General features: G+C 39.5%; 1 protein-coding gene across 2 annotated transcripts; it reads left to right on the top strand.

Moving 5' to 3' along the window:
* Positions 1-21: 21 nt before the first annotated feature.
* C1D (C1D nuclear receptor corepressor) lies at positions 22-14,863 on the top strand. 2 transcript variants are annotated; one of them, XM_065631159.1, is made up of 5 exons: positions 22-92; positions 9,437-9,583; positions 10,923-10,989; positions 11,466-11,521; positions 14,335-14,863. In XM_065631159.1, the coding sequence occupies exons 2-5, from the start codon at positions 9,437-9,439 to the stop codon at positions 14,509-14,511; spliced, it is 447 nt and encodes a 148-aa protein (XP_065487231.1). In that variant the 5' UTR covers positions 22-92; the 3' UTR covers positions 14,512-14,863. The 2 variants fall into 2 exon arrangements, with proteins under 2 accessions (XP_065487231.1, XP_065487230.1); XM_065631158.1 differs by lacking the exon at positions 22-92 and adding an exon at positions 128-301.
* The last annotated feature ends 3,486 nt before the right edge of the window (positions 14,864-18,349 follow it).

Below are 18,349 nucleotides of genomic sequence, written 5' to 3'. Positions count from 1 at the left end.
CAACGGCCCTGGCGCTGACGTCACCTTTGCGCGCCGGAGGAGGTCCCACCCACTTCGTCGCGCTCCCCGGCCCCACGCGCGGCCGCCCGGAGGTAAGAGCGGCCCTTCCCGCCTCCGCGCGTCCTCACCGCGCGCGCGCCCTCTCCCCCCCGCTCCTCCCGCCGAGGTGGGCTCTGTGGTTGGGGTTGTTCCCCACGCAGTCAGCTCGCCCGTGGGGCTTCAGCGGCTTCCAGAGGCGTCTGGGAACGGGGAAGTGGACAAGGGATTACTGGAGGGAGTCCAGCGGAGGGCTGCAAAGATGGTGAGGGCTCTGGAGCACCTTTCTTATGAGGAGAGACCGGGAGAGCTGGGTCTGTTCAGCCTGGGGAAGAGAAGCTGAGAGGGGATCTCGTCAATGTTTATAAATATCTCCAGGGTGGGTGTCAAGAGGATGGACCAGACTCTGTTCAGTGATGCCCAATGACAGGATGAGGGGCAACGGGCACAGACTGAAGTACAGGAGGTTCCATCTAAACATGAGGAGAAAATTCCTTACTTTGAGGTGCCAGAACACTGGACCAGGCTGCCCAGAGAGGCTGTGGAGTCTCCTTCTCTGGAGACATTCAAACCCCCCTGGACACATTCCTGTGTGATCTACTCTGGTGAACCTGCTTTAGCAGGTGGGTTGGACTGGATGATCTGCAGAGATCCCTTCCGACCCCAACCATTCTGTGATCCTGTGTGTGGCCTAGGAGCTAAACTAGGCTTCCAGGCGAGCTATAAGTCAATGTGAAACGGTCCAAGTTGTTCTGTTGTCACTGTCCAAAATGAGTGGACACTCCGCCATAACTTCCCAGAACTGAGGGTTAAGTTGTGTGCGATACCAATTTTGTTAGTGAGCATAAACGCAGTTTATTGTGTGACTTGCTTAGTTACTTGTGACAAAGAGAATATGGACTACTGGCTTTTAGGCTGGAGCTGTGCCTTGAGGATGGCAGTACCTAGGCAGGTTGTACTGTGGGCAGTAAATGTTATGTTCCTATTAAAAGTCGGTAAAATAGTGTGGCAACTGAAGGAGCCTTGAGAACTTAGTAATTGTTGCAAGGCAAGCGTGGTTTTCAAATATAAGATTCAATTTGTATGTACAGGCCACAGAATTAGAGAATTGTTTTGGTTGGAAAAAACCTTTAAGGTCATTGAGTCTAACCATTAACCTAACGCTGCCGAGTCCAGCTCTAAACCATGTCCCTAAGAACCTCATCCACAGGGGTTTTTAACGCTTCCAGGGATGGTGACTCGGCCACTTCCTTGGGCAGCCCGGTTAAAACAGTTCAGCAGCACTCTTTTCCCGTGACGGAAGGACAGGTGATACTTAAAATTACTAAGCTCAAGTACTTCGTAATAAAGTAGATCTGGTTATGATTCTCTCATGTTGCTGCAAAGGCAAAGACGTCCCCTTCCTTACGCTTTGTCACAGCGTTGTGACTGCAAGCTTAGTTAAAGTTAGCAACTTAGAAGGGACTTTGACTTGCAAATTAAACTTTAGATTATGGTAATTAAAAGGCCACATTTTGGAGACAAAAATGGAAAGACTTGATTGTAAAAGAAATCAAAATTGAAAAGTGTTTGGCACATGTTTTTTTGTTTTAAAAAATATAAAAGAACACTTCCAGTCTAACATACTTGGATATTGGTAATCCTGTGGCAGTATGACCCTTACTAAAGAAATTGGAAAGCACTTAACACAAGGCTGTACCCCAGAGCAGGAGAAACTTGAAAGTAATTGTTAGAATTCTTTGGCTTCCTATCAGAAATACAGCGCAGCAGTCACAGAAACCTTTCTGATAAGCACATTTCTCTCTGAAGTGGTTTAAGAATTTTAGAATCAATTCTTCATCAGCACATCAGCACAGCTGGTCTGTTTCTCGTATGGACTGCCAGCATTTAGTAAAGATTGTTTATTTTTAATGGCCGCAGTAGAAAATTGTAGGACTTATATGGAATGGAATGGTGAACTGAGGAAAAATGTCAATTCCGTTAAAAAAATCAGTGTACTGGAATGGCGCTGGTCACCATAGCTCCAGTAGATGTTGCAGAACCGGAACTGGAAGGAGCAGCATAGAAAGAAGAAACAAAGCTGACTGGGCGAGGGGTAACAATGAGAGTGAAGCTTGATATCGTTAACTTTAGAGGTGATGCCAAGGGGATGTGATTGCACACTGTGAAAGCTTTGAGGTTGCAGACTCTTTGTTCACTGTAACTATTTGCTTTTCTCCGTTCTTCATGCCTTCTTGCCAGGAGGCATTCTGCTGGGCCTCGGGGTATGTACCACATGGAGTTACCTCTTCACACAGGCAGCATGCCCCACGCTTGCTCTTCTGTGTAAACTCAATTTTTCTGCGCTGAGAAATTGCTCGAGTTCCTCTTTCCCGGCTTCTATTCTGTTTTTTTCTTCTCCCTTCCATATCAGGCTGTGGTTACTGCCAGGCCCTTTCTTCCTGTGCCAGGCCAGAGTGCATCTCTGTTCTCCATCCTACAATTATTTAATCTATTTCAATTCCTGTGAAAACTCCATGTCCCCAAATGAGTTTTCCCTGTTACTCACTTCTGTGATTTTGCACATCCCATTTCTTTGCTGATAGTAGTTGGTCTCCTCTTTGTTAGGTTATCAGCTGTTAAATTCTATTTAGGGGACATGTAGAAAAGATTTTTGCTCCTTTTCTCCTGCATCAATAAGATTGATGCTTAGAACACAACATCCCATAGTTACTGTGTTATGTTCAACCAAAAGATGGATAAATACACTTCTAATAGTTGAACACAGCCTTGTTAGCACAGTCAAATAATAAGCAGCCAAAAATAGATTGGGGTTGCTCTTCTAAACAGTAGAGAAAGGTAGTGCATGAAGTGTAAATACAGGAAATTGAATTTTGATAAAAGGAAGTATTTTTTCACGCATTGGAGCTAGGGGCTAAAGGAAACAAAAGATCTCAGCGGTTTAAAAGGATTAAAGGTCTTGTTGGATTTAATTCTGGATATTCATGGTGCTGATACTAGTAAAGGGTGGCAGCAAATTTTATAAGAGGTAGTAAATTCCATGGTTTAGAGCATACATTAGCTAAAGATCAGAGGCAAGTTATTTCCCATCCACTGCAAATTTGGTAGGACAGAAGTACTCAATTGCTGTCACCAACAAAAACCCACTAGAATAGAGAGAAGATACTGAGTTTCATGCACTTCTACAATGTGTAAACTGTTTTATGCAAAGAGACAGTATTTTGCTGTAAAAAAAAAAAAATTCTTGCTAGGTTCAGTGCAACCAAAGGACTGTGTTTTAAAGACCAGTTTGCACGTACAAATTTAACATCACTTTAAAGCCTCAGTTGTGAACTCAGCTGTGCTGGCATAGTCTGAATATGAGAGCTTTTATGGAAACCTCTCACTAAGAAGTGTTCTGGACCTATCTAAAGAAAGTTGGTTTTATCATTGTACTTAAAGATGGCTATATTGATGGGTTGGAGCTGAACAGAGCCAGGGTATATTGGATTTGTTCAGAAGGGGGAATTACTATGTCATTAAAGACATGGAACCTAGGACAGCTGATTACACTGCACAGAGAGAAGAAAAATGTTTTACAAACCAGGCAGATCAAGTTGAAGGTTTATATCAAAGCTGGTTTGTGTGGATATAGATGGGGCTGCAGTGAGTATGAGTTGTTTAAGCCGAGATACCTGTTTTCTCATGTGACATCCACCATGGGCTGAAGTATGAGTGAGCCTCAAAAATATTATTCCCTCCCTTTAAATTTTAATCATCTTCTAAGACAGATCAGAATAAACTTTGCAAATCCTTTGAGGCTTGAGAGACTTTATCTCAGTGACATCAGCAAGAGCCTGCTGGCTGTCAGCTGTTTTGTAGGGTTCTTCTGTGCACGTTGCGATGTTATCTGGAGCTTAGCTTTCAAGGCAGGGTTAAAAATGGTTGCTTGGTTATTGCCCATTTGTAATGTAGTGCAAATTGTGCACTGGGTAACTACCGTGGCTTGATTTGGGATATATTTAAGGGGTTCAAGATAAGCCTGTTGGTGCATACTTGGTATTTCATGGTAAGCTGTGCTGTTTTGACTGGAAACGAGTTAATTTTCTTCATGCAGGTAGAAGTCTTTCTTTTTTGTAGCTAGCACGGCTGTTGTTTGAATTTAGTTTGAGAACAAGAGGATAACAGCCTCGGACAGAGTTCATGCTTTTTAATTGTTGTCTGGGAGCCAAGGACTGTGCCTGAGCTCTCTGCCCACAGGTGTGAGGCAGCTGGGAAGGGATTTGGGTTGGAAGGGACCTTCAAAGCTCACCCAGTGCCACCCCTGCCATGAGCAGGGACATCTTCACCCAGATCAGGTTGCTCAGAGCCCCATCCAGCCTGGCCTGGGATGTCTCCAGGGATGGGGCATCCACCACCTCTCTGGGCAACCTGGGACAGTGTTTCACCAACCTCACTGTAGAAAATTCCTTCCTCATGTCCAGCCTGAATCTTCCCTCCTTTAGTTTAAAACCATCACCCCTTGTCCTGTCGTAACAGACCCTGCTAAAAAGTCTGTCCCTATCTTTCTTACAGGCCCCTTTTAAGCACTGAAAGGCCGCAATAAGGTCTCCCCAGAGCCTTCTCTTCTCCAGGCTGAACACCCTCAATTCTCTCAGCCTGTTCTCCCAGCAGAGTTGTTCCAGCCTCTGATCATTTCTGTGGCTCCTCTGGCCCCTCTCCAGCAGGTCCATGTCTGTCCTGTGCTGAGGAACCAGAGCTGGACACAGGACTCCAGGTGGCTCTCACCAGAGCGGAGCAGAGGGGCAGAATCACCTCCCTTGACCTGCTGGCCACGCTCCTTTTGGTGCGGCCGAGGATATAATTGGCCTTCTGGGCTGCAAGCACGCATTGCCAGCTCATGTCCAATCTTTCATCCACCAGCACCCCCAAGTCCTTCTCGGCAGGGCTGCTCTTCATCCCCAGCCTGTATTGATACTGGGGGTTGCCCGGACCCAGGTGCAGGACCTTGCACTTGGTCTTGTTGAACCTCCTGAGGTTCACATGGGCCCACTTCTTGAGCTTGTCCAAGTCCCTCAAATAAAAAATAAAAGGTCTGAGCTCAGTATGAAGAGAGGGCCTTCTAGTGCTTAAGAAATAGGTATGAATTAACATGAAGTGTGAAGTGAATTGCAGTATTAAGCAGAATGAAAGGTGCTAAATTATGTTTGTCTTCTGTTTGCATGTTACAAAATATTTCAAATACACCATTTTTATCCTGAACCTGGCAGTTTTAATTCCAATGGAAAACCACATGCAAGACAATACTTAGCATTTTTAATTCTGTCTTTTGGGGATTCCTATTGCCACGTTGATATATGCGTGTAGCTTCTCATCATGCATCTTCAGCAAAATCTCTCATAGAGGTTCCCAGGGCCTAATTAGAATTTGTATCTTTCAATATGACAGATGCAGTTTTGCTGTGGGAGCGGGTAGGAAGGGAGGTTTGGTTTTGCTTTTTAAGCTAGCTGGCAATTACTTTCTAAGGCTTATGTTAAAGCACCAGTTATATTCAAATATTATTCATAAAAGCCGCCTGCAAATTGTCTGCAGTTTCCCATTTTCCTTTTCTTACCTTTTTCTGCCAGTCATGGGTGTGCTTTTCTTGAAAGGAGTCTGCAGAGTTCTCTTCATTCTCCTGAAAGAGAAATGTGGACTATTTTGCCAGTTGTGTCGTGCACAACCACCTGTGTTTTGTTCGTTTTTATTTAGACTTCCTTAATACAGAATTTAACTTGGTTGGTTCTTAGATTGATAGCCACATGAGCACTGTGGCAAACTGCTCCTGATGTTCACCTACTTAGTCTTTTTTACACAAATTGCAGAATATGATGTATTTTCTCTTGCTTTCGCCTTTTCACATTCGTGTCTTTTCTGTGGTTCATAATGTCCGATATTTTCCTCCCTTCCCTTTTTGCAGGTTGAATGTATTACTTGCTCTGGTTTATACTATGTTGATGGGAGAGAAAACAAGGTGTTCCTTGTTTTCTAGGCAGAAGTTTATATAAATGTAGTCATGTTTCTGAAAGCCAATTTTATAAGGCAATTTTTGATCAGACTTAAATGCAATGAATAAGTTTTCTCATTAAAATGGTTTACTTTTGTGATTTAAAGTCCTTTTCTTCCTCAAATATATTTCTTTTTTATGCTGTTTTCCCAAAAACTATACAGCAGTTTTTGAGCTCAGGGTTAAAAGGGAAAGTTGTTCCTGGTAGATGGATGTTATGAAGTCATACCACATTTTTCATCACTATTTGTTTGCCTCAGTGTTCTTAATCAAAGTAGGCCTTTTCTATTTTATGTTTATGGGTTGTGAACTTTCCTTTGCATTCTCAAAATGATCTTATAAAGTAGTATCATCATGTACACAATCAGATATTACATGTTAATACTTGATAATGAAAATGCTGTCTTATCCTTATTTCCCGTAGACTTCCCCATTACTCATATGCTTACCCAGCAAGTATTTTCATAACTTCTCTTCTCTGAATATTTGTACTGTCCTTAATTTTTTAAGCAGGATCTCTGTGCCAAGTAAATTTCTGAATTAAATTTCTGCTTGTTCAAAATATATAGAGAAACACTTGTAAAACTTTGAGGGAAGTCTCGTTTGTGGTTTAACCACTGAGGCCTTTGGGTATGTTCGGAGAGTCACTGATGTCGTCTTAGTTCCTCCCATCCTTGTCTTTGTTGGGAAGCACAGGTGTGACTGTGTAGTCTGTGTGTTGATTTTGGCAGAAACAATTTTGTGCAGTTTCCGGTGTATGTTTTCTAATGTGGTGTAAGTTTGTTGGTGTTGATTTAATGTTATCAAAACTATTTTAGGCCCTTGACTGCTGTCGTATTGTTGGCATGTGCCAACACCGTAACATATCCTGCTTAGAGATCAGTCAGGCTGAAACAACAGGCTAATGAAAAGAGAGAGGTCCCCACGCAGCGGGAGTAGGAACTCGCTAGTTCCTGTTGAAATGGACAGAGAACACAAGTTCAAAAAATTCTTCCCCTTCCCTGAGCAGAAGAAGCGGACTTACCAATGAAGGGTAGTGTGCATGGGCTCATGTGCAGCCTTGCTCCGTTGAGGGCTGATGCATTTTTTTCCCTTTCCTTCCTAATTGACAGTGTCAAGTAAATATTTTTCAAGTATTTACACGGGCAACCTGAATTATTTCTGGTTCATGAGGCAGCAATCATAGAAAAATATATTTTGGACTGTATTTTTTATCTTTCCTTCTGTCTTCCTATTCTTCCTCTGAATCGTTCTTTAGGTCTAGCTTGGGGATATTGGAAAGAATATCATATATATACTCTAGTGCCTGTTTATCCTTGCAACTGCTGTAAAATAGCTTGAGTTTTCATTGATAACACATTCCTGTCACAGGAGTTTGGTGGTAGTGTTTTGTTTTTCCTGCAGTTTCTGGTGCTGGATACCCTAATAAAGGGAGAGAGAAAAATTGTAATTTATCTCTATGTTCAGGCATGTCCATCAAATTAAGACCATAGTAGATTAAGTTATGTAGTGATGGTAAACTCCGTCGATGATTGCTGGATTGGATTACACGTCTCTCCCTGTATGTGTAAGTATAGTAAATGTGTATTGACAGACACCTTCTAACCAAGTTTAACTGTATTAACAGCTGGGAAAATCTAGCTTCTTCTCTAGCTTTGAGTATTTTTTATGCTGTATTATATGACTAAAAATTATCAACAAACATTGTTTCTGGACTCTTTTAATCAACCTAAGAAGGGTGATTATAATGCAAACGGCCAGGACAGAACCTAACACAAACAATTCGATCATGAATGGCAGAAATAATTGTATTGGTATTTTGTCTTTCTGTGGGGAGCATCTTGTAGGTCCAGCTCAGCTTTCTTGCTTAGGTCTGCTGCAGCTGGGGCAGCGAGGAGACCTTCAACATGTCATTGTTAGCATTGTGGTTCTGTACTCGATCTGAAAACCAGCTCTGACCAGGCTGAAAAGTCATGCAGCCGAGTAGGATTGTAATTATAAGCCCTGCAAACAACAGCAGTGAAACTGGGCTTGTTAACTGGCTGATCACATTTCTGGAATCATGCTGGTGCGGTTGAAACTGCAGTTGCAGACAAGCTCGAGTAGCTCCACGCTTGTTTTTCCTCCCAATCTTCCTCCTTTTTGACCTCTAGGAGACAATACAAATAAAAAGAAACCTCTCTCACACATACCACGCTCTTGCCAGGAAAAGGGAAAGCTCAAACCTTTATCTAAAACAAACGGCAGTGATGTGACAGCTGTTTGCTGTTTCCTCGCTGTTTGCACTGGCTGTGTGGCTTGGTGTTCATAGATTTTCAAAGTGCAGTTTCTCCAACTTAGGCTCCTGCCCTCCGTACTCAGTGGCTGTGTGGTGGGATTATCACACTGATTCTAAGTAGGAAGGACTGCAGTGATCCAGGTGCTCCCACTGTTCCTGATGGAGCTCACCAAATGGGCAGAAAAAATTATATATTTCTTCTCTTCTTTAATGTTCAAAAGGTTGTTGCTCGAACAGTAGAAGTTGTAGAAAATAGCATAGCTTTAAGTAAAGTGAATTCCCGAGATAATGTGTGATTTAGGATCTGAGGGGAATTAAAGATACCAATTGCAAGCCAGCAGCTTGGCAGTAGCCATGCCATGTTACCATCAATGCCGGGATCAAAAAATGAGTGCTTTGGGATTTTCCACATCTTTGCTTATCACACAGTTGCTGTGCATAGATGTGTCTACAAGTTTTCCAGAGTATTCCAAAATCCCCAAATCAGCCTGGCTTGTTATTGGTAGAGTTATATCGGCAGATTATAATGCCCCATAGAGAATTCAGAAAACTGGATACAGGGTTCACAAGGAGAATTTCTTGGAACAACTCCTGAATTTAGCATCAGAAGATGTAACTGACCCTGACACAACTGGTTCTGTGTAACTGCTTTAAAGCTGAAGTAACGTCTGTTCCTAAGAGAGGGCGAAGCCATATTCCTTTTTGTTTTTTTTTCCTGGTGTCCTGCCTGTTGCTCGATGTAGCTCTTTATATACTGTGATTTATAGAGCACTTCTTTTAAACACGCAAATAATTTCTTTCTATCACAGACCATAAAAGAAAAATACTGGTTTGGGACTGTTAAAAGAATTGGTACTACAATCATGTCATTTGTAATGCTCCTTCATGCCATTTTGCACAGCATTTAGGCGATATTCCTGAAATGACAGGACCTTTAACAGTGTCACTATTGACATCACCTGCTAGAACTCTTCAGAAACAGGCATTTCTTATAATGTTTAACGAATGAATGCTAGTGCTTTGTGTTGTAAAATACAGCCTTTTGACTCTTTAGGGACTTAATGAAAAGGATTATTAGTTTTGTTTCCTCTTTCCAGATGGAAATGTCAGAAGATGATATTAATATGGAAGAATACCCCACTGAAATTCATGATTATCTAGCAGCATTTGAAAAATCTCTTGGTTCTGTAGATGAGATGCTGAAGACAATGATGTCAGTTTCCAGGAATGAGCTTCTCCAGAAGGTAAATAATCTTCTTTTTGACAACCTTTTTGGTATTAATACAAGAACACCTAGGAACAGGAGCTGAAATAAAAGGGTCTGTTAGGCTAGCCACTGCACAGAGAAATAACAAATAGGGCACTTTCTACCCTTGATGCCTAATATTTGAAATTCTTAAATTTCTAAGATATCCAGATGATCTTACACACTAAACAATGAAATATATGCTCTTCCAGGCTGAAAAGTGATGATCCTACCAGTGAGTCCTTTAGGCAGAGGATATTACAGCTTATTGCTGACCTTCCTTGCAGTGCACGCTGATGGTCTTTCATAAGGGAGAGGTCACTCACATTTTTGTCTGAGACCTTTTCAAACAAACTTGATGGAACTTGGTATACCCAAAAGGATATAAAGGTGAATTGACAGGAGTGAGAATTGATCTGATTCTGGAAGTCTAGACTTGCAGAACCCGGTGCTTGAAAAACTGAGCTGTCTCCTCTAGCTATGTTATAAGAAAAAGTCTGTAAAATGTGGGGGTTTTTTTCAGGGCATACAGACAGAGCAAGGTACTGCCTGGAGACTTCACACAAACCTCTCCATCTTTTAACATTCAAAGCCTAACATGTAATTTTTTTTCTTTAGGGCAAGAAAAAGCCAGCACATGAGGCAACTCTTCTATCCTTTGAGGATTTCTAACACAAATAAATTATGAAGAAAACAGTCTTGACAACAGTGATCTTTTGACAGTATCCATGTTAGAACTAGTGAGCTGTACAATGATGTTATCAGAGTTTCTGGAAATCCTATAGGACTAAAATAATAAATTGACTTTGACAGTCAAGGGAAAAAAAAAACAAACCCTCATTACCTTTATTCTTCCTTTGCTTTGCAGCCCTAAGTATTCCACCATGCATTGAACACAGTCTACCATGTGTAGTTTTAATGTTCATTGATTGTCTGTAGCATAAGATATTTCCATTTGAGCTTCTGCAATCTTAAGGTGGTTTTTTTTTTCCTTCCATTGATAGCAACAACTACTTTGAATTAAGTTTCTGTGGAAAAATAGGGACTTATTTCTGACTATGGGAAAGTAGTCTAAGAGCTACATGTCAAAAGATTTTTGTGCTTTTGGCTGTATGAAACTGGCATTTAACATCAGAGGGGGAAAATGCCATGAATGCTTGCAGAGGAGAGAATTGTTCTGTGATGGCACGGAAACAGGCATAGTCATGGTCTCAGTGAACTTGTGGTGCAAAGATATGCTCCCTCAGTGTGTATTTTTTATGAATACATTCACAATTATAAAATATGCATATTACTAAAATGTTGTTGTTTGTTTTGGGGTTTTTTTTTCATTCTAGTTAGACCCTCTTGAGCAAGCAAAGCTGGATTTGGTTTCGGTATACACGTTAAATTCAATGTTCTGGGGTAAGTATGGGGTAGGAGGAAAAAGTATTTATGATTGCCATTTGAACACCTTCTAGACAGCTGCAAACATTAAATAATCATATTTCATAGCTAAATAATTAGAAACTTTTAATTACCCTGAGGACCCAAATTATTGCCATCTGTAGGGTAAATTATGTTGAAACTCCAAATCAAAAATTCATATTTACAAAAGCTGACTTTGTACAGGCACGAGGGTGTTTCTTTCTGTTTTCTCGTGGCAACCTTTTCTATCCTTGTAAGGACAGAAAGTTTAACCATGTCAGATTTTTTTTTTTTCTTTTCTTTTAACTGCAAGATTTGATTATGATAGTTTGTCAGATACTTAACAACACAGTTAACTCCAATTCTTATTAATGGTTTTATGTGGAAACTACAGTTTTCCTATGTGACTGATTGATTAGGTCCTCAGTCATGACAGCCTTCAGTTTCAAAAAACCCATGTTTTTTTCTTGTAGTATACTTGGCTACTCAGGGAATCAATCCAAAGGAACATCCAGTGAAACAAGAACTGGTAAGATCCTTCCACTGCCTGCACTGCAATATCTTAACTTGCCCAGGACAGTTAACTCATATAGAAGTAAAAAAAATGTTTATATCTATATTTAAAATTGATACGTTGCCATAATAGCATGCATATGCTACATGGTGTTCTGTAACTGTTCATATGCCCTGCTGTGCTCTCTAAATTAAGAAAGTAATATTTTTAGTTCCAAACAGTACTGTTTAATGCAAAGTTATAGAATAATGCAAAGAATAGAATAAGAAGGTGAACGGTGTCATCTTTTCTCCACCTTTGTTTGAGAATTGGATTCTGAACAGAGCGGCTTTCCACTTGTATCTGTTCAATGGAAAAATGTTACATGTCTGATAATAATTTATAACTTCCAGTATGGCGTTTTTTTCTTATAAATACTTGGATTCATGTTAATCTCTAAGGCCGCCTTTTCTTACTTTTGTATGACTCTGAAAGTAGAGTGTGGTTGATTTACTAGCAAAGACGGGAAAGAGCCCCCCCTCCCCCTTTCATGTCCTCCATTAATTCATTTTCTCAGCAGTAAAGAATCCAGTTCAGCAACAAAGCTAAAAGCTTTTTTGGCACCAGTTGTATGTGTATTGTCCAGTAATTCTGCATTAGTGACATATTTACAACCTATAATAAATCTTTTAGGTTTGTCGTTATATTCCATTTAGATGCATGACTACAGTATAGAAGGCTGGCTATCCTGAAAATTCCGCTGACTTAAAAAATCAAATCATTTAGCCTGAAGAAGAAATAGAAATCAAAACATATAGCCACCCATTTTAATTCCTGTATAAATGAAAATATTAAATCTGGGCAATCATAAAATACTTAGCTTTAATGTAATCCTTACATAACCAGTGGAATGGAAGATAGGACTGAAAAATGTGGAAAGCTAGCCTGAATAACAAGGATACTTCTATTTTTAATTTTGTGAGGTTTTCAGTAGTCTAGACTGTATCATATTAAAAAATGGATCAGTTAATATTTCATGAGGTTTCTGTCAGTTTCTTCTTCCCCCTATATTATATAGTGTCTGAATATTGTGTTAATTTAGCAATACTAAAAAATAAATTTTATCTCTTCTGCTGGGGATGTTTTATGCTGGTATTTTACTTTACAACTGCCAGTCATTCTAACTCTGAAGAATGAATGAATGAATTATTATAGGCTAGATTTTCATCCAGTTCTCTTTTCCAAGTATCAACGTGAATAAATGCACATTCCTTCCTTCCTTCCAAGAGCGTTGTGATGTTCTTATTCATGTGGAAAGGGAATAAAAAACCACTTTGTCATGATTGTTTTGTTTTCAGAACTGCTCTTCTTGTGTACATACAGAGAATACACAGAGATTCAAACTGTATTAATTAAACTCACATTCAAGCTATCGGAGTTCATTTCTTTTGTCACGTTGACATTTGCCAGCTCCTTTTTCCCCTGTTGATACATGTAGGTTTGCCATCTGTTCTCATTAGCCATCTCAGTCACCAAAAAATATTACAGTCTATCATGATTTCAGACCTTGTAAAGCTCTCCTCATTAAAGCCATGTTTTTGAAAGGGAAAGACTGGCCAACTTTTTGACAAATCAGTTGCCTATAATGGTCACTGAAGAACTGAAAATAACTTCTCTAGTGTAAGTCTCATAACTTTTGTTCCAGATTCAAAAAGCTGTCAATGGCTGTGTGAGAAATGCGTGGGTTACATAATATCAACATGTACTTAGTTAGCATAAATGTTCTGTTAATCCACATTTATTGTTTGGGTATCAGGTAGAGCAGTATTTATGTGTGTGTGTGTGTGTGTGTATATATATATATATGTTGTTTGTTCGCGTTACAGTAGCAGCTAAAGGCCCTAGAGTCGAAGGCTGTATTAGGCTAAATATGTAGGCGTGAAATCTATCAACCAATTTTCTCTGTATTTTACAGGATTACTGTAAGTATCCTCTCTAGTCAGTGAAGAGAAGCAGGCACTTAACAGAGCATGATTCCCATCTTAGAGGGGTTTAGTTACCCTCTCAAAGTGATTTTCTTTATTGATTGAAGAAGTAGATGAGGATGAGTAGGCACATAAATGAGAGGGTATATTTAGGTGGGGCTGAATCCAAGCCATGGGCTGAGATGGCAAGGAAGTATCCCTTTGCTTTATGAAATGCCAGTGGAAACAGACTTTTTTCTTATTCATGGTCCTAAAAGCAACTTCTGGTACAGCTGGAAATTCATCACGCTGCCTTAAATATGTTCATTGATAAGCCCCCTTGACCATTTTGGGGTCTTAACCACAAGACTTCTGTGTAGGTGCACATCTGATGCTTGTAACATCTTTGATTTTGTGTAAGATGCTTTTTGGCTTTGCTTGGACATGCTGAATTTTTTTTTTTTTCGGACAGTAGTCAGCCAGTAGAATTCATCCATAAATATGTCAAATATCTAAATATTATTTTGCCACCTTTATGTAGGCTAAACTCAAAATCGAGTTCAGTATTTTGTTTTCTAACATTGCTTGCAAGAACAATTCTTGTGTCACTACAAATTAGGTGCAGAGTCTTCAACTCTGTAGGACTTCATGTTCCTGTGAATGTCATGCAAATATTAGTACGGTAGGTACCTTTGATGGAAAATCTGCTAAAGGGAAAACCTCAAGTTTGCAAAGAGCCTGGTATATATATTTAAAAGAAGCTATTTTTGTAGGTATTATACTTACAGAAATGTACAGTGTGGAGAGCTCATTGATTTTATTTTAGCAGCAATCTTGGGAGAATGGTGTGAAATATACTTTTCCTTTTTTTTTTTTTTTTCCTAGGAGAGAATAAGAACATACATGAACAAAGTCAAAGAAATAGCAGACAAGAAAAAGGCATCCAAACTCAATAAAGGAGCTGCTTCTAGATTCGTAAGAAATGCACTCTGGGAACCAAACACTGAAAATGAACATTCCTCCAAAACTCCTGCTAAAGGGAAAAAGAGAAAGGCAGACTAAACTTCTGTTTTCATTTGTATAAATTACAGAAACCTAAAACTTATTTTGAAATGTGTTTTGCATACTTTATTCATCTTACAGAGGGGCTGTATAGCAATATCTTGATTAAGTTATACTTAAGAGTTTTACAGGATCGTATTTTGTCCAGAACACTTGTCACCGAGGTGCTCGCGTTAGATGTGTATCTGAAGGTGCCATTTGATGCGAAAGAAGTAACATTTCATTGTTCAAATGACAATGACCTGACATACGCTTGTTAGTGATAGATACTAGTGACGTTTTGTTTATAATGCCCCAGAGTTCAATTTTTTTACTGTGGAATGCTTGACACTTTTTTTTATATGTCCTTCATCTCCTGAATATTAAAAAGTCTCAAACAAAGCTATCCAGTCTGTGGTGTTTATGTAAGAGCCATGTTTACTTTCTCATTACATCACTGTGTGAAATGCCGTAGTTGTTGAGTTTTGTAAGGCTTTTTCACTGTATTAAGCTGTTTCCTTTTCTGCTTCTGGATTTGAATGTCTGCCATATTCCCTTATTTCTGTTGCCTCTGAGAAAACCGAGCTTCAAGGGCCACAAACAAACAGCCTGGATTCCATTCTTAAGCCACCATGTCTAGTGAATGGAAAAAATAGATATCCCCAAAGGGCAATCTGTAAGGCCCCCCAAAAAAGGAGCAGGCTGGGGAAACAGCACATGCAGGAACTTAATTGGAATTTTGGCTGCAGTACTCAGACCTTACTGCTGACACTGTGAGAGAGAAGTGTGCTCTGAGGTGGCAGGAGTGTGGTCATCTGTTGCTATTTCTCAGATCTTCATCAGGGAAAGCGTTCTCTGGTGCAGTAAAAACTACTGCTCTGTTTTACAAATATTCCATTTGTTTTCCTAAAAATGTGAAGCTTAGTTATTTAGGAGAGGCGGTGTGTCAGTTTCTTCAGATAAACCTCACGAGTTCATTTTTCAATACACCGCAAAGCAAAACAGCCCAAAAGCTGTTTAACAATTAGCAGTCACCTAACTACTTATGAAGGAAAAATAAACAGTTCACCAAAATGCAGTTTGAGTAGCAGTCTACAAAACTGGTTGGGAAACATTGTTAGTGTGAAAGAGGAAATGATAGTAACAAATGAATCCAGTAGATCTATAGTACTGCAAGCTGAATGATGTACAATGGATGGTTGCTGTCTGTACAGAGCTGTACTGCATCATGCAATGCAGAATATGGACTAAATTGAATTAGGTGCTAAAATGAAGCTTTTAGTCATTGACTATCTAAAAATATATATTTGAAAGTAAAAGTTCAATACATTGACATGTTTATTCAATTCAAATAATTGTTGCATATCTCTAGAAACTTTTTCAGTGACTGGTATGAATTTACACATTTTTGTTTATGATAAACTCTTTGAATGAATAGCAATTCCTTCAATCCAGCTAACAAGAGAACTTATATATACGTTCATGCAGGTACCTAACTGTGCTGCCTAAAATCTACAGGACTGCTCACGTGAGTACACATGTCAAAGGCCCATAAACATTTGCCAGCTGAAAGCTAAAATGAGAACGCCTTATTTCTACAGGTTAATGTCATTGTTATGCCAAACAAAAGATCTGTTGGACTCTGGAGTCTTGTTTTGTGCTACGAAGGTTAAAAATGCAAAAGACCCAAAGTGTGTTCATGGCCAAAGGCGGCTCTTGGTGTGCTCAGTAGGTTTGGATAGAGTTGATTTGGAAGCCTGTGTGTCCTCTGTTGTGCCTCTTCCAACCTAATCCTGCAAATGATGAGCTGTAGACTATTACGAACTGACTTCTGGACTCAGTGGATGTAGAGGTCTGCTTGTGCAAAGCATGATGCTCAAAATGTTAATCTCATAAACATCAATTTAGGAAAAAAGGCCAGGTGTCCCATGAACTAATTGGGAAGACAATAGGATAAAAGTGGCCTGAAATGGCACTTTAATGGAGAGATTTTCTAGGAGATAACATCTTATACTTTGAGAGGCATTGTCTTGAGGAAATGAGCAGCTCAACTTGTATTTACGCACAGTGCTGTTAATTAAAAGGGAACTGGAGGACATTTCCATTACATGATTTTCCTCTTAAGCTTCAATTATATCTTTTGTTTTAAAAGGGTAATTTCTGAAAAGGATCATAATTCACTGTTGAGTAAAGTACACAGGTTTAATTGGTAAATGTTTAAACAAGAATAATGCAAGGCTATTAGCTAAGACTTACTGAGGTGGATGTCTATTTGGGATAATTAATTATATACAGGTATTTGGTATTTGCAATAGGGCAGTTTAAATAGATGAAATAAGTGCAACTTTGTAAATTTTTTTTTGTTTAAGGCTTGTATCATTCAATATTTCAGTATGGATTTGTGGCTTTACTTCTCTGACACAAAACAACCCGAGCAAATGCCCCACAAACTAAGATGTGTTAACCATGTGCTCGTTATTCACTAACAGCGCTATTAGAAAGAGGCTTGAAGTACAAGATCATGAATGCTAAGTGGTTTTCGTATCACTGCAGTGTTCTTGGAACCTCTAGACTTCTGGGTAGGTATTTAACTTCACTGAGGTATGAAACGACTTGAACTGACTGAACATTGTTTGTGAAAGTTCCTTTCTGGAACTACATGAATATTGGAATAAAAACCAAAACTTCCCTGCCTGAAAATACGAGGCTGGCAAGAAGAACATTTATTGCAGCGGCTGTGTGCATAAATTGGTATGTGCTGTGGTTTGTAGAATGGTTCTACTGGGCCTGAAAGGGAAGGAAAACATCTGTGAGACTTGTAGTCCTGTTGCTGTATGTGCTGAAAATGGTGCAGAAATACCACTTCTGCATTCGTTAATGCCACTGTAATGCAAAGAGTTGCTATTATAATAGCAAAAGTCATTAGTGCCAGTGAATTAAAGTATGAATGTACTTAAGATATTTGAAGAAAACATTAAGGTCTGTGTGATGCCTTCCTGCTTTGTCTTGATTATCAGTTAATTAATATTAGACATACTGGCTAAGAGAAGCACTCACAAAACTGCTGTTTCTGAGAATGTTTCTAACTAATGCAATGACAAAGTTATGTAAAACTCTAAGCTATGGTAGAAACATATGTAGTTGGACTGACTAGAGGCTAATCGATGTCAAAATTAGTGTGTTTTGTGTTTAGGTTTTTAAGTTAAAAGTGAAAATATTATTGTTAAAGATTGTGTTTTGATACATGCATTTAATGTGTTACCTGCTTTTGGAACTTTTCTTCCTTTCTGGTCATGAGGTTGGTAAGAGCATGTGGAGTTAGCAGCTGTGACTGGAATTTGATGTGAGGTTCCATGGGGAATTTTCCAAGCTTACAAAAAAAAAATCCAAAAAACAAAAACCAAAACCAACCAACCAAAACACTTCAGAAGAGAAATTAAAATGCAACTGAAGATTTTAAGCCCCACTAGTGTAAGTGTTAAATAGCTACATTAAAATAGCAAACAGCACTTGAGGGCATCTGGGAAGCTCTGTGCTTGGCAAAATTTGGAGGTCATTGGATGGTGGGAACTTGACTCATTGGGAGACTTTCCACTTGGTCCTCAAGGACTTCAGTCCTTGAATTAGTGTAGTTTCATCGAACTGCTACAGTTGGACAGGAAAAGTAAATTACTCAGTTATGAAATCAATGGCTCAGGACTTTGCAGCAGTAGCAGGTCTTCTCCCAGCTGTCTAAAGTTTGTACAGAGCTCCTCCGAGAAAACCTCTCTCTCTGACAGAGTTTACTGTGGCTGCAAACAAAGGACTCTTACCAGAACTTAAATTCCCTCCCTTATAAATGCTAGCCATGAGTTAGGAA

Source organism: Caloenas nicobarica, chromosome 3, assembly GCF_036013445.1.
Source record: "Caloenas nicobarica isolate bCalNic1 chromosome 3, bCalNic1.hap1, whole genome shotgun sequence".
NCBI classification, from domain to species: domain Eukaryota; kingdom Metazoa; phylum Chordata; class Aves; order Columbiformes; family Columbidae; genus Caloenas; species Caloenas nicobarica.
The sequence above is the reverse complement of the archived record's forward strand: the minus strand, read 5'-3'. Positions and strand labels throughout refer to the sequence as shown.